General features: G+C 55.2%; 1 protein-coding gene across 1 annotated transcript; it reads right to left on the bottom strand.

Moving 5' to 3' along the window:
* Positions 1–305: 305 nt before the first annotated feature.
* CHRNB4 (cholinergic receptor nicotinic beta 4 subunit) lies at positions 306–11,053 on the bottom strand. The gene is made up of 6 exons (XM_016209578.2): positions 10,973–11,053; positions 7,646–7,794; positions 5,559–5,603; positions 5,348–5,457; positions 3,675–4,650; positions 306–564 (listed from the first exon to the last, which is right to left on the bottom strand). Exons 1-6 carry the CDS (start codon positions 11,025–11,027, stop codon positions 424–426), a joined length of 1,476 nt encoding a protein of 491 aa, XP_016065064.2. The 5' UTR covers positions 11,028–11,053; the 3' UTR covers positions 306–423.
* Positions 11,054–12,765: the final 1,712 nt, after the last annotated feature.

Genomic DNA, 12,765 nt, shown 5'->3' on the forward strand with positions numbered 1-12,765 from the left:
ATGCACGGGTTCAGAGCTGGAAAGGATCCTGAAGTGTGTGAGGGACTGAAGAAGGCCAGTGAGCCTCGGAGACAGGGGGAGTGGAGGGAGACAGGGTGCAAAGTAAGGTGACGGGCACATGGTGGGTGCTGCTCTTACGGCAGCCCTTATCCTGATGCAGGGAAGGAAGGCTGGCCAGAACTAAGCTTCCTGAAGCCCCTCCAGCTGGGCTTTCCTGGGTTCCTGCAAGGCCTCAGAGAGGACAGTCCAGGCCCCGATCCTTGCCCCTCCCACGCCATGGTTGTTTGATGGGTTGACAGGTGATGGTGTCATATTCTGTTAGGGCCTCAGCAGCTGTGACCCAGAATGAAACATGACACTGCCCACTTGCCCGCTCACACCACCCCACCCCACAATCGGGGGCCCTGGGACATGCGGGGCAGCCTAGGGCCCCCCAGAAGGTGTGTGGTTCTGGAAGAGCGGAGGCAGGAAGAGTCCCACGGTGCCCAGCATGCACACAACCACAAACACCCACAGGAACAGTCGGTCGACCACCATGGCCACGTACTTCCAGTCCTCCACGACCTGTGGGCAGACAGAGGCGGGTCATGAGGGCAAGTGTTGGGGTCCTCCCTGCTCTCCCCTGATCCCCAACTTGGGTCCGCACTATCTTGAGGGACCCCACGCTACTCAGAACTTGGAGTGGCATGTTCTGAGTGTGAGGCTGGTCCCCCAGCTGGGCACATCTGTGTCTCTCAGGTCACTGGTGAACCCCTACCTGCCCCTGTGGCATTGCAGTCACTGGGAACTCAGGCTGTGCAGGTTAGGAATGTGACTGAAAACTAACCCTGAGTTTGAATAAGGGGACGAGGCCTGAGGATCCCAGGCCTTTCTCTTATTATCACTCTAAGCCTTCTGAGCTGGCTCCACCCACAGTTAGATTTGGGACCCCCTTGCTGAGTGGGGGTGGGCACTGGGGATTGCAGGACACCTGGAAATAGTGCTGTTTAGTTTGCTCAATTCTGGTAACAGCAGTACCTGTTAGTTCCTGTAATTAAGACTCAGCCTCCTCTACTGCATCATCTGAGTGTCTCTCTCTCTCAGAGCCGGGTGTGGGGTTGGCAGGCACTTGGCTGGCCTCCAGAAATGTGCCTGTCTCCTTTGCTGGGGGAGACACCCCCAGAAAGACCCGGCATCCTGGCCTTCCTCCCCATGCCTGTGTTCACACCCTGGCCCATCTGAGTCCCCCTGCCTCCTTTCCCTGGTGGAGCGTGGCCAGACCAGAGCTCAGCAGAGGCTCCGGAGCTGGAAGTTCAGATAGCAGTGGGCTTGCTGACATCAGTGACCCAGTTTGTCAGGGCCCCATCATCAGTGTGTGTCTACCCTGGATAATCCTGTGTTATCCAGCCCCAAATACCCAGTCCCCGAGACCAGCAGGCACCACATAGCTGTCTGCGTGGCTCTTCATGAGAGCTCTCCTCAGCATTCTGGGGTCTCTTTTTGACAGCCCTAATTTCAGATGACTTTTTTTGTGGTCTGCGTGTGCCTTTTTGTTTTGTATATATTTTGTGCTATTTATAGTGACCAGCTAATCACCAAGGATGGTGAAAATGATGAGGATTGTAAGTACAGCCCGGGCTGGCTTAGGGGTGGACATGTTCCAGAAGGGGAGAAAACATCTTTTTCCAGCTGGATGCGAGAAACGCAAACAACCAAATCCATCATGTGCTCAGTGAAGGGCAAGCTCTGGAGACAGAGCTAGGGTCTGCTCTGTGCCAGTTGTGTGACCCTGAGCAAGTTACTGAGCATCTCTGAGCCTAGCTTTCCCATTGTACAGCAAGGGTTTGAGTAAATGCCACTTCACAGGGCTCCTGGGAGGGTTAGCAGTGATGCACGTCAGGTCCTGGCAGAGACCTAATGTGTGGCTGGAGCTCAGTGAACACTGGCAGTTAAAACAACAGTGGGTCCTGCCTGGGTTCTTCCCTAAAGAGACTTTCAATTAATTGACTTAGAAACCAGGAGGCCTGTGAGTGCCAAGGGGGCGGTGAGCCCGTTAGGAGAGAGAGCTCAGGGTGGATGCCAGCTCAGGCAGGGCTACAGGAGCCCAAAGCTTCTCAACCTGCACGTGCACAGGGATCACTGGGATCTGGTTAGAAATGTGACTCCTATACGTGTCCCAGAGACCCTGGCCTAGTCCTGGTGGCCCAAAGCTGTATTTTGAAAAATTGCCAGAGTGGTTCTCATTTAGCCAGCAGGGCCCCAGACTACGTAGTAACAATTTGGGAGCCAATGAATTCGGTGATGCTGAGCTGCTGAATGGTTTTAAATGAAAGAAAGCACGATCAAAGTAACCTTTTACAAAGCAAAGTCTGATGGGCCTAGGAATCCCCTGGGGACCTGGCGAAATGCAGACTTTGAGCCAGCAGGTTGGGGTGGGGCCCAAGAGGCTGCTTTTCTAACCAGCTCCCGGGCTGCCGGGACCCCACTCTGAAGAGCTTCAGTCCTACATTCCATTTGTTACCAGTCATCTTCTTTTTTCACAGTGTAATTCTGGAGCTTTTCCAGCCTGCTCCTTTCTCTGCGTGCTAACTAATGGACTCCCAGCGCTTTCCCTTGAGGACGGGTCTGCTGGAAAGAAACTGCAGAAAGGTAAGGAGGAGATGCCCCCCTTTCCCCGTGCAGCTGTGTGCTGTGAGGTCAACACCTGCCCAAAGGATCTGCTCTGATAAGCTGTTGAAATGTGAACATTACCAGGACTGTGACACTGTTCTGCCTGTGGAAATGTATGCGAACATGTCTAACTGTTACCGTCATGTTCTGTGTGCAGTTACAGAACTGTCCTTTGAAACTTTATTTGTTGGGAGGATTCTGTGGAGACATCTACCCTCTAGTGTGCATCACTTTGTCCCATGAGAGTAAACATAATGTCTCTTTAAAAATCTATAACTGGAGTTACCCTACTTGATCATTTATTACCCTGGTAGCAGTAATTTTTAAATTGATGTTTCTGTACTCCTAGGAGCCATAATGTTTGCATGGCTTCTTGGCAAGCTTGACAAAGGTGGGAACAGTTGCCCGCAGTGCCCTGGCCACTTGTGTCCCTAAAGACTGCAGACGTCATTTCCACCTTGGGTGCCTGCATCTCTTCCTTCTCTGCCCCGGGGGGATCTCCAGCACCCAGGGTGCTTGCTGCACAGCCAGCTGCTAAAACCAGAAAGTGTCACTCACAAGGGATGGGAGCTGAGGGGCAAATACCTGCCTCCCTCCTAAGGAGGGATTTGGGGCTCGTTTCCATGCATCCGCAGAAGGCCTTTGACTGGGCTGACCCCCCCCCCATGCCCACGGCAGTATCCTGCTCATCAATACCCATGTTGCTTTCGTCTCCTCCCATGTCACTGTCCCTCCTTCCTCACTGTGCCCTGAGATCCCTTCTCACATAAACCGCCTTTGCCCAGGTCCTCATCTTAGCATCTGCTATTGGGGAACCCAAGACACAAAAAGGATCTCTGGTCCTTCCTTCCTCTCCCCCGATGCGTGAAGCTATAATAGAACTCAGCTCCCTTTTGGATTCCTTAGTTCAACAAAGGGTTTGCGAGCCCTGGTCCAACAGGAATGAACTGTGGGCACTGGGGAGCTGGCTGCGCTGTCTGAGCTGCATCCACGGACAGCTGGCGGGGGCTGGGCTAGCAACTTACGCTCTGGTCCTGATCGTCACTCTTCATGTGCTGGGCGATGAAGCTGACGCCGTCCAAAGCCTCCTGCACGTCCTGCTGGAACCTCCCAGAAGATCTCAGCCGGAAATCCCTGGGGATCCCCACCAAGTCGGAGCCTGCGGGAGACTTGGGAGCTGCAGAGGCAGAATTCATAAAGTACATGGAGCTCCCATAGAGATTGGAGGAGCTGGCAGGGCCCTTGGCCACGGTGGTGGCAGCGGTGGCCTCGGACTGGCTGGGCTGTGGGGCCCTTACAGGGTTGCTGTCAGGCCGCTTCATGAAGAGGAAGGTGGGCAGCTGGTGTAGGAAGCAGCGCTGGACCCAGGGCGCCATGGTGTGGGTGCTGGGTGAGCGGTGGTGCACGTTGAGCACGCACACGCTGGTGACGATGGAGAAGGTGACAAGCACCATGGTGAACATGAGGTACTTGCCGATGAGTGGCACATCCAGGGAGGTGGGTGGCACGATCTTGGAGATGAGCAGCAGGAAGACGGTGAGCGCCAGCAGCACAGAGATGCACAGCGTCATCTTCTCGCCGCAGTCGGATGGCAGGTAGAAGACAAGGACGGCCAGCGAGGTGATGAGCACGCAGGGAATTATGATGTTGATGGTGTAGAAGAGCGGCTTGCGCTTGATGATGAAGTCGTACGTCACGTCCACGTAGCTGGGGTCCTGTGGGTTCACCGTCCTCCGCCCCGGGAGGGCCATGATGTCCCATTCTCCACTGGGGGTAAAGTCATCCATGCTGGCAGTGGGTGACTTGAGGACCATGTCGATCTCTGTGTGGTCGTAGGTCCAGGAGCGGAACTTGAGGCTGCAGTTCTGCTGATCAAAGGGGAAATGCTTCACCTCAATCTTGCAGGCGCTCTTGCAGATGGCCGGGGGTAGCCACATGACGCTGCCATTGGCCCGCACCACCGCGTTGGTGTAGAGAGACACCTCGTAGGTCCCATCGGCACTGGAGTGGGGGCAGGGCCCGGAGGAGAGCAGGGTGAAACCCACAGACAAAAGGCCAGGCCTACTGTTAGAACTCACCAAAGACCCTGTGGGATGATTCTCACTGGGCACCTCCTGCCCCTGTGCCTGCACTGGGGAGCCTGCTTTACTTGGCAACCGCAGGAAGGCTTATTGTCCCCATTGTACATGTGGGAAAACCGAGGCTCAGAGAAGTTAAATGACTTCTTCAAGATCAGAAAACTGGTAAGCAGAACATTTGAACTCAGGTCTGCTGTCCTTAGACCACACACTCATAATCATTTCATGCTTTTGCTGGTGTAACTATAACCTGGAGAGAGTCTCTTTAGCTCCCTCCACACACCTAAGATAATAACACATGGTAGCTAAGTCAGTGCTATTACCAACACCCAACACTGACCAAGCAACGGAGGGTCAGAAAGAGCACTGGTCTTGGGGTCAGGGTGCTAGTCCTGGTCCCAGCTGTGCCTGCATGTGTCTCTGGGCCTCCAGTTCCCCATAAGGGCACTGGCTCTGCTCATCTCTAATTCCTCTTCCAGCGTGACGACCAGGAAGTTGGGGTGGAGCACAGATGGGACTCGGGGCTGGACTCGGGGCTGGGCTCAGGCCTGGAGGACCCCAGAGGCTGGCCCTAGTGTCCTGACCTGGCCCTCACCGCCTCCACCCACCCCACCACTCACTTGTTGTAAAGCACGATGTCCGGCAGCCAGATGCGCTTTGCAGGGATCCTCAGGATCTTCACGCCCTCGTAGCGGGAGCTGTTCCAGGCCAGGCGGTAGTCGGTCCATTCCTGAGCAGACAGGCAAGGCCCTGTCACTTGTAGGCCCATCACCACCAATGGGTAGCTTTGGAGGAAAGGCCTCCTGGGCTGGGGACCCTCAGGGCACTTACCTGTTTCAGCCAGACATTGGTTGTCATGATCTGTTCTCGTTCATTCTGGAGAGGGAGAGGGGCTGTCAGTTCACCAGATGGGAGGAGCCCTCACAAACAGACCTGAGTTATCACTCAGAAGGCTCTGAGCTCTGGGGTCAAATGGCCAACTACGTACCCAGTCTCTTGGGTGGCTTGAAGGTATTTCACACCCAGGGAGTCTGAGACAAAACTCAGGTTCTTCACCCAAACCCAGTCCTCCATGGCATTGCCTACTTAGGGAGTCGCACCCCAGACAGGTACCATGTAACTGTATCTATTTTCCACCCCTTTTCTATCATTTGTATCGATGTTTTCTATTGGCCTCTCTTCCAGTTCCTTACCCTTCTCTTCTGCTATGACCAGTCTGCTATTAAATCCAACCTATGACGCGCTTTAAGGTCTCCCTCACTATCATTTTCTTGAACGTATTAGTGGCTATTTTTTTTTTAGAAAATATATTTATTATTTGTTTATTTTTAATAGTGATAAAATTCATATAACCAAATTTACCACCTTAATGGTAGTTTTTTAAAAGTCTGTCTGACTAAATGATCTGTATGCCTTTTTCTATTGTCTTTCCTTTTCTCTTGGTCTTTTCTTATTTTGTCTTAACTTACTGGGAGCCTAACCAATTTTTATCTGACTTTGTAGTCAGGCGTCATTTACCAATAGGGGTACTTTCTGAGAAATACATCGTTAGGCAATTTCATCATTGTGAGACCATCACAGAGTCACTTACACACACCTGGGCTATGTGGTGGAGGCGGTTGCTCCTAGGCTACACCTCTGTCGATCGCATCACTGTACTATGTAAGCAACTGTAATACGTTACGATATGGCCTGATGGCTACGATGTACTAAGCGACTGGAATGTTTTAACTCCATTATAATCTAATGGGAGCACTTTCATATATGTGGTCTGTGAGTGACTGAAATGTTATTTGTGTGTGAATGTGTCTGTCTCCAGGGAGTGCTGTCATTTGCTTTAAGGCAGGCAGTTAGAGGAGGGGCAGATTACCTCAAGCTAGTGACTGAGCTGGTTCAGAGCAGATTTAGTTTCTGCAAGGGCTGGTCTTTCTCTCTATATATATTTTTAAAATATGTCTTTATTGATTTCAGAGAGAGGGAGAGAGATAGAAATATCAACAATGAGAGTCATTGATCAGCTGCCTCCTGCACACCCCCTACTGGGGATCGAGCCCATAACCCCGGGCATGTGCCCTGACGGAATCGAATAGCTATCTCCTGTATCGTAGGTCAATGCTCCATCTCTGAGACACACCGGCTGGGATGCCTGGTCTATTTTTTATTTACTCTTAGGGGTGGTCCTTTCAAGGTCTCCAACAAGGCCCCATCTCCTTAGTGAAGCTCAGACTCCAATAGGTGCCACCCCAGCGCCGTGGGAGTGCCAAGCATTCAGCTAGGCCTCCCAGCTTCTTAGCCACCTCTCTGTGCTCAGCTCCTTAGCCCTGTCCCTCTTTACCAACCCACAAATGTGGGGAAGAGCACCATGAACCATCCGGGTCACCTCCTGGAACCTGGTCCCTCAAGTCCTGGGTGAGCTCTCTAAGACCTTCAAACTTTTTTTTTTTATTCCGGAGGAGGGGGCATCTTTTCTACTTGTCTTGTGGAAAGATGCATCTGCAACAAGCTACTCTGCAACACTGAATGTGGAAAACCTTCATTCGTCTTTTAAAAAATATTTTAAACTTGAGGTATAATTTCCATACACTGAAATGCACAGATCTCCAGTGCACAGTTTGATCAGTTTTAACAAATGTGTTACCCACGTAACCTACGTCCTTTCAAGTGTAGAATATTTCAATCATCCAGAAAGTTCTCTTGTGCCTCAACCTTGTCCCTCATTCCCCTTTACCCTTAATTTATTCACATGGAAATGATCACATGGAGAGTCTGGGACTTTGTGCACAACTCCAGGCAATGCCAGAGTAAAAGCTAAATCACCCAACTCCCAGGCCTGCACACTGAACGGCTACCCCTTTCACCAAGACGTGGCCAGGGCGCTGAAAGCCCCCCACCCCCCGGCCCCTACCCCCTGCACCGACCACGCTGATAAGCTGGGCCAGGGAGAGCTGCAGCTTGATGGAGATGAGCTGTGAGGAGCTGGCGGCCGGGCGGATCAGCTTGTTGTAGCGGGTTTTGTTCAGAAGGTCATCCATGAGCCTCTCCTCGGCGTTGGCCACGCGGCAGTCCCCTGGGAAAACACACAGTCAGACCTGCTGGCCGCCTGCCAGTGACACCCCCTGCAGCCGATGGGAGTGAAGGGGAATGCTTCGAGGGCCAGGGAGCACAGGGGTCCTCAGGACCCACTGCAGAGCTAAGGTGCTGGCAGGCCTGTCCCTCCTCGGGGACTTCTAATGAAATATCCTGGACAGATGTCAGTGGTCCTCTCACGTCCCAACTCTCCCTCCTCTCGCTCCTCTAGCAGTGAGTGACACCCCACGCTCTGGACTTCTAGTCCAAAACCTGTGTCTTCAGCTGGCCGCTTGGTTCTGTCTATACTACCTTCCGAGTCTCTCAGTGGGTCCTCCAGCCCTGCCTGGGCTTTGGGGGGAGGGGCACCTTGGAAAGAGGGACACTCAGAGAAGGGTTAGGGACCCCTGAGTAGGACAGCCCAGGAGTGGGGAAAGAGATGGGAGTGTGCAGAAAAATAGTATAGGGGTCGGAGAGCAAGTGCGAGAGGATAGGTCGTAAGGGAGGCTGAGGAGGTGGGGATACCTGGAGGGGCTGCCAGCTCACTGGTCTTACCAAACTCCTCCCTCCGGGTGGGACCAGGGGCCCTAGTGTGAGTTGCTCCCACTGAGCAACTGTGAGGCCGATTCCTAGGTGGGTGAACACCAGGCATGGGAACGGCGGTCACCCTGCCTGCTACATGCACTTTCCGACTTACTGCCTGTATGGAGCAGATGCCACGTTTAGTGCCCTGTGAAAGATGCTCCCAGAGCACCCGCACTTCCATCCCTCCCCCATACTGCCTCAGGCTGTCCAGACGGGTCCTCTGGTGCTTGGCCTAGATTCTGAGCCCTGCCTCTCAAGCCCTGAACCCCCTCCCAGAGGCCAGCTGATGAAATGCCCTGGAAGCCAGTCTGCAGCCCCAGGCTACAGCTGGATCCCTCCCACTGCCCCTCTTTAGTATATATATTTCGGCTGACCAGTCATTTTAGAAAAAGAGGTATGACTTGTCCAAGCCCATCTGGCATGTGTGGGGCAGCTCTGGGGTCTGAATCTACAGTTCCTGGCTCCAGTCCCTCAGTCCTGGGGAAGGCTAGATCCCACATCTCTGCAGCCCCAGGAGGGTGGCCCACGTGAGTTCCTGAGAGGCTATGGCTGCTCTGCACGCTTCCAGATCTGAGCTCACCTGGGATGCTCAGGTTGTCCACCTTTGGGCCTGTCCTGCCTCTCAGGCATTTAGCTGGTCCCAAGGGACCCTCCCCCATTTGAGGACGAGCTATGCGCTCCTGAATTAGAGTCTCCAAAAAACCTCAGCTGGGGAAACTGAGACCAAAGAGGGGAGGCACTTACTCCAGGACCCCTAGCAAGTCAGAGGCAAAGCCAGGTCCAGGATCCTCTTTCAGACCCAGGCCATCCCCGGCCCCTGGACCTTTTTCCCCCTGCCCTGCTAATTTCCCGTAAGGAGGCCGGTCCCGCAGAGGCTATGGGGTTGAGCCCAGTGTGTGTTTGCATGCCTTTACTTGGACTTGTATTTGAGCGTGGGGGTTGAGGTGGTGATGAGCAGCAGGGCTGCTGTAGGCTGGAATGCACTCCCAACCCCCAGAAGAGTCTAGAACAACAGACCTTTAGACTTTCCAATCTGCTGCTTTGTGTGCATGAGGCTTGCCAGACCCCTCACCCCAAGATGACAGGGCGGCCCAGAATGGGCAGAAGCTTCTGGGCGCAGCCTGCATCTCAGCCCTGGGGCTGACGCTGAAACGGAGAGCCGGCCACCAGGGGTCAGTCACGACCCAATGATTCTGATGGGGAGTGGGCCGACCGGCCAATGTCCAGGGCAGGCCTTCTCTGTAAACACGGCTCCCCAGCAGAAGGGGGTTAACAATCCAAGAAGCCCAGGGCTGGAATCCTAACCTATGCGAGCGTGGGTACAGTTTAAAAAAGCATAGCCGGTCTGAAGACCTATGTTGGAAGAATGGAAAGATAATCTCTAGTTTGGAATGAAACTACAGAAGGGAGTTTACAGAATGTTTTTGGCAAGTGGGCACCCAAAAGGCAGTGATTTTCAGCTTGGGGCAGGGGTGGGGGTCCTTTACTGAGGCTGATAACAGGAGATCTGTATCTATTAAAAGGCAGCTATGAATTTTAAAAAAAAGTTGGGGGTTTATACCTGTTACAAAAAGCTAAACTTTATGATCAGTAGCTTCTCCGGTCATGTGTAAGACATCACCGGGATGCTATATAAATGCAGTTCCCAGGCTCCATTTCCAGAGACTCTGACCTGTAAGCCTAAGGCGGGGCCCAGGAATCTGTGCTGGGTGATTCTGATCCGGGACCTTGCTTAAGAAACACTGCAGCTGACTCACACATCTGAGTCCCCACATCTGCAGGCCAGGCATTTCACCCCCATAGAACAGAGGGGAAACTGAGGCCCACAGAGGGGAAGGGAATGGCACGGGGTCACCGGCAGGTGGCCATGGAGCCAGGACCCATACTGGGCGCAGTCCCTGTCTTCGGTGAGAGCTGCGCTCCTCTTTCCTACCTCCAGCGCCCCTGCAGCGTGTCTCTGTCCCAGGCGGGTATAACCCTGGTTCTCGGGCTGACCAGGACTCAGAGGACAGGCTTGGGCCGGAGGGTAGGAGCTGACAGGGTCCTCTGTGCTCAGGTGGGGAAACTGAGGCCTGGAGACGGCAATCCTCACCACAGCTGGACTCTGCCTGGAAGGGCTGATTGGGCGTCCCTCCTGGATGTCAGTCTGCAGGTTCCTGAGTGGCCCTCGGCCGAGGTGGCCGTCCAGGCCCGCCCCAGGGTGGGTGACCAGAGGCGGTGGTGTTTCCCAGGAGATCCACCCCAAACGGCGCACATCCCAGGACTGGCTGGTTGGGGCAGCCCCCTCCCATCAGGGCTCAGCGTCGGGCCTGCTCCCCGCGTCCGCACCTCGCGCGGAGGAACCTGCGGGACCCGGAGCGCGCGTCCACCGCCTCCCTTCGCGCTGGGCTGAGCGAGCTGCCTGCGGACGGACGCGGAGCCGGTGCCCGACTTGCCCCCCGAGGGCACTGGCTCCGAGAGGACAGGCCTGCACCCCAACCCAGCAGACCCGCCCCAGCCCGGCCAGGACAACCTTGGCCACACCCCTCCCACCTGTGGCCCGTCCGGCGGGCTCAGGACCCGGAGCCCTCCCTCCCTCCCCGAGGAGGACTCACCGCGCCCGCAAAGGGCAGCCAGGGAGAAAAGAACCAGGGGGTGCGCGCCCCTCATGGCGGGCGGGGCCCGGGAGGCGGCGCCGCGAGCTCTTGTGGGACCGCTGGCCGCGGGTGGCTGGGAGCCGGCGAGAGGGCAGGTGTGGCCCTGGAGACTGAGCTCGCGTGGGCGCTAGGACCCCGCCAGCGTCCGCCCAGCCGCCCAGGCCAGGCTGTGGCCCCGCCCACTCGGGCCTGGGGGCGGGGCTGGCGGCGGGGCGGGGCCCACTGGGGCGGGGCCCGCTCGGGGGCGGGGCCGAGGAGAGTCCTGCTCCTCCGGCCGGCGCTGAGGGCCCTCGCCCAGGGGTGGTCACTATACCTCCTGACCTCCTGAGGACAGCGCCTGCGCCCAATGTACAGCTGGGGAGACTGAGGCCGATGCCTGCGCAGAGCCCCTGTACTGTGGGGGGAAGTGGTGTGCTCCAACCCGGAGAGAGAATGATCTGAAGCCCGGGTCCATGGGGTTTGCTGGAAGAAACGAGCAGGGCAGGGAGGGGCAGTAAGCCAGCCGGACTGGGGGCAGCTGTCCGCAGGCACTAGGGGTGGAGGGTGCTTAGGGAATGTGTGGCCTCTGGGAGGGTGCCATTCAAGGGAAAGACTTTGGCACCCTTGAATGTGCCTCAACCCTTGGGCTGAGAATGTGAATCAGTCCTTTGAAGAATGCCTTTTCGAAGCCCCTTGGAAAGACAAGAGTAGAGGTTCAGAGGCAATAGACCCTTTTGAAAAATAAAAATATCATAAACACATTTCATGCCGGCAGTATTTCATCTCTACTTTAAAATGTTTTATTACTGGGGATTTGGCGCCGGGCCGAGTGAGCTGGGTATGTGGTTCCTTCTGGAGTGAGATGGTTTGGAACTAGATAGAGGTGGTGGTCACACAGCTTCGTGAATGAATGTACTAAACACGCCGAAGTGTACACTTTCAGACGGTGAATTTCACCTCAATGAAAACAGACATTCTGTTATTTTAAACACATTGTTCCTGGCTCCGAGGCCCTCTCTACTGGGTTGAGATCCTGCAGTGATCTGAGGCTGCATTCCATGAAAGCACAGAGGGGAGAGACCACTCTGCAGGAGGAGTCAGGGAAGGCTTCCTGGAAGAAGTGATCCTCGAGCTGAGTGTTGAAAACAGGCTGCAGTTGTCAGACTTGGTGAGGGGGTGGGCAGGGAGGGGGCTCCAGACAGTGGAAGCAAGGTTAACAAGGGTGGGAGGTTGACTTGCAGAAAGTGACACAGTGAAGGAACCCCAGGGAGTTCACTGTGGTTTAACTTTGAGCATGAAAGGCAGTGGTGAGAGCTGGAGGCTAAAGATCAACCATTGTGGAGGTGTAGTTGGCTGGGAATAGAGTGCTTGTCTCTGAAGCAGTGGGGAGCCAGAGGAGGTCTGGGAGTGATGAAATTCAGCTCAGATTTGCACTCTGCCTGTTTGAGATACAGCTTTGGAGCCTGTAGGCTTGGAGGTGGAGCAGCCAGGTCTGGCTGGGGTGGGGGTTGTGGCAGTGATCCAGGGGAGCAGAAGAGGGCTGTGAGGCTGGGAGGAGCCCCCTTTCCTAGATGCCTCCCTGAGCTCCTGCCAGGATGCTCCCTTTTCCTCCAGGAAGCCGGCCCCCCCCCCCCCCCCCCCCCCCCCCCCCCCCCCCCCCCCCCCCCCCGCCCTCAGCAGCCTCGCTGAGACTTGCCTCTTAGCAGAATTGTTTGTTAAAAGGGTCAGGTCTGCCCCCATACTAGCCTGAAAGGGTTCTAGGACACGCCTGG

This window comes from Miniopterus natalensis, chromosome 22 (assembly GCF_054644295.1).
Source record: "Miniopterus natalensis isolate mMinNat1 chromosome 22, mMinNat1.hap1, whole genome shotgun sequence".
NCBI classification, from domain to species: Eukaryota; Metazoa; Chordata; class Mammalia; order Chiroptera; family Miniopteridae; genus Miniopterus; species Miniopterus natalensis.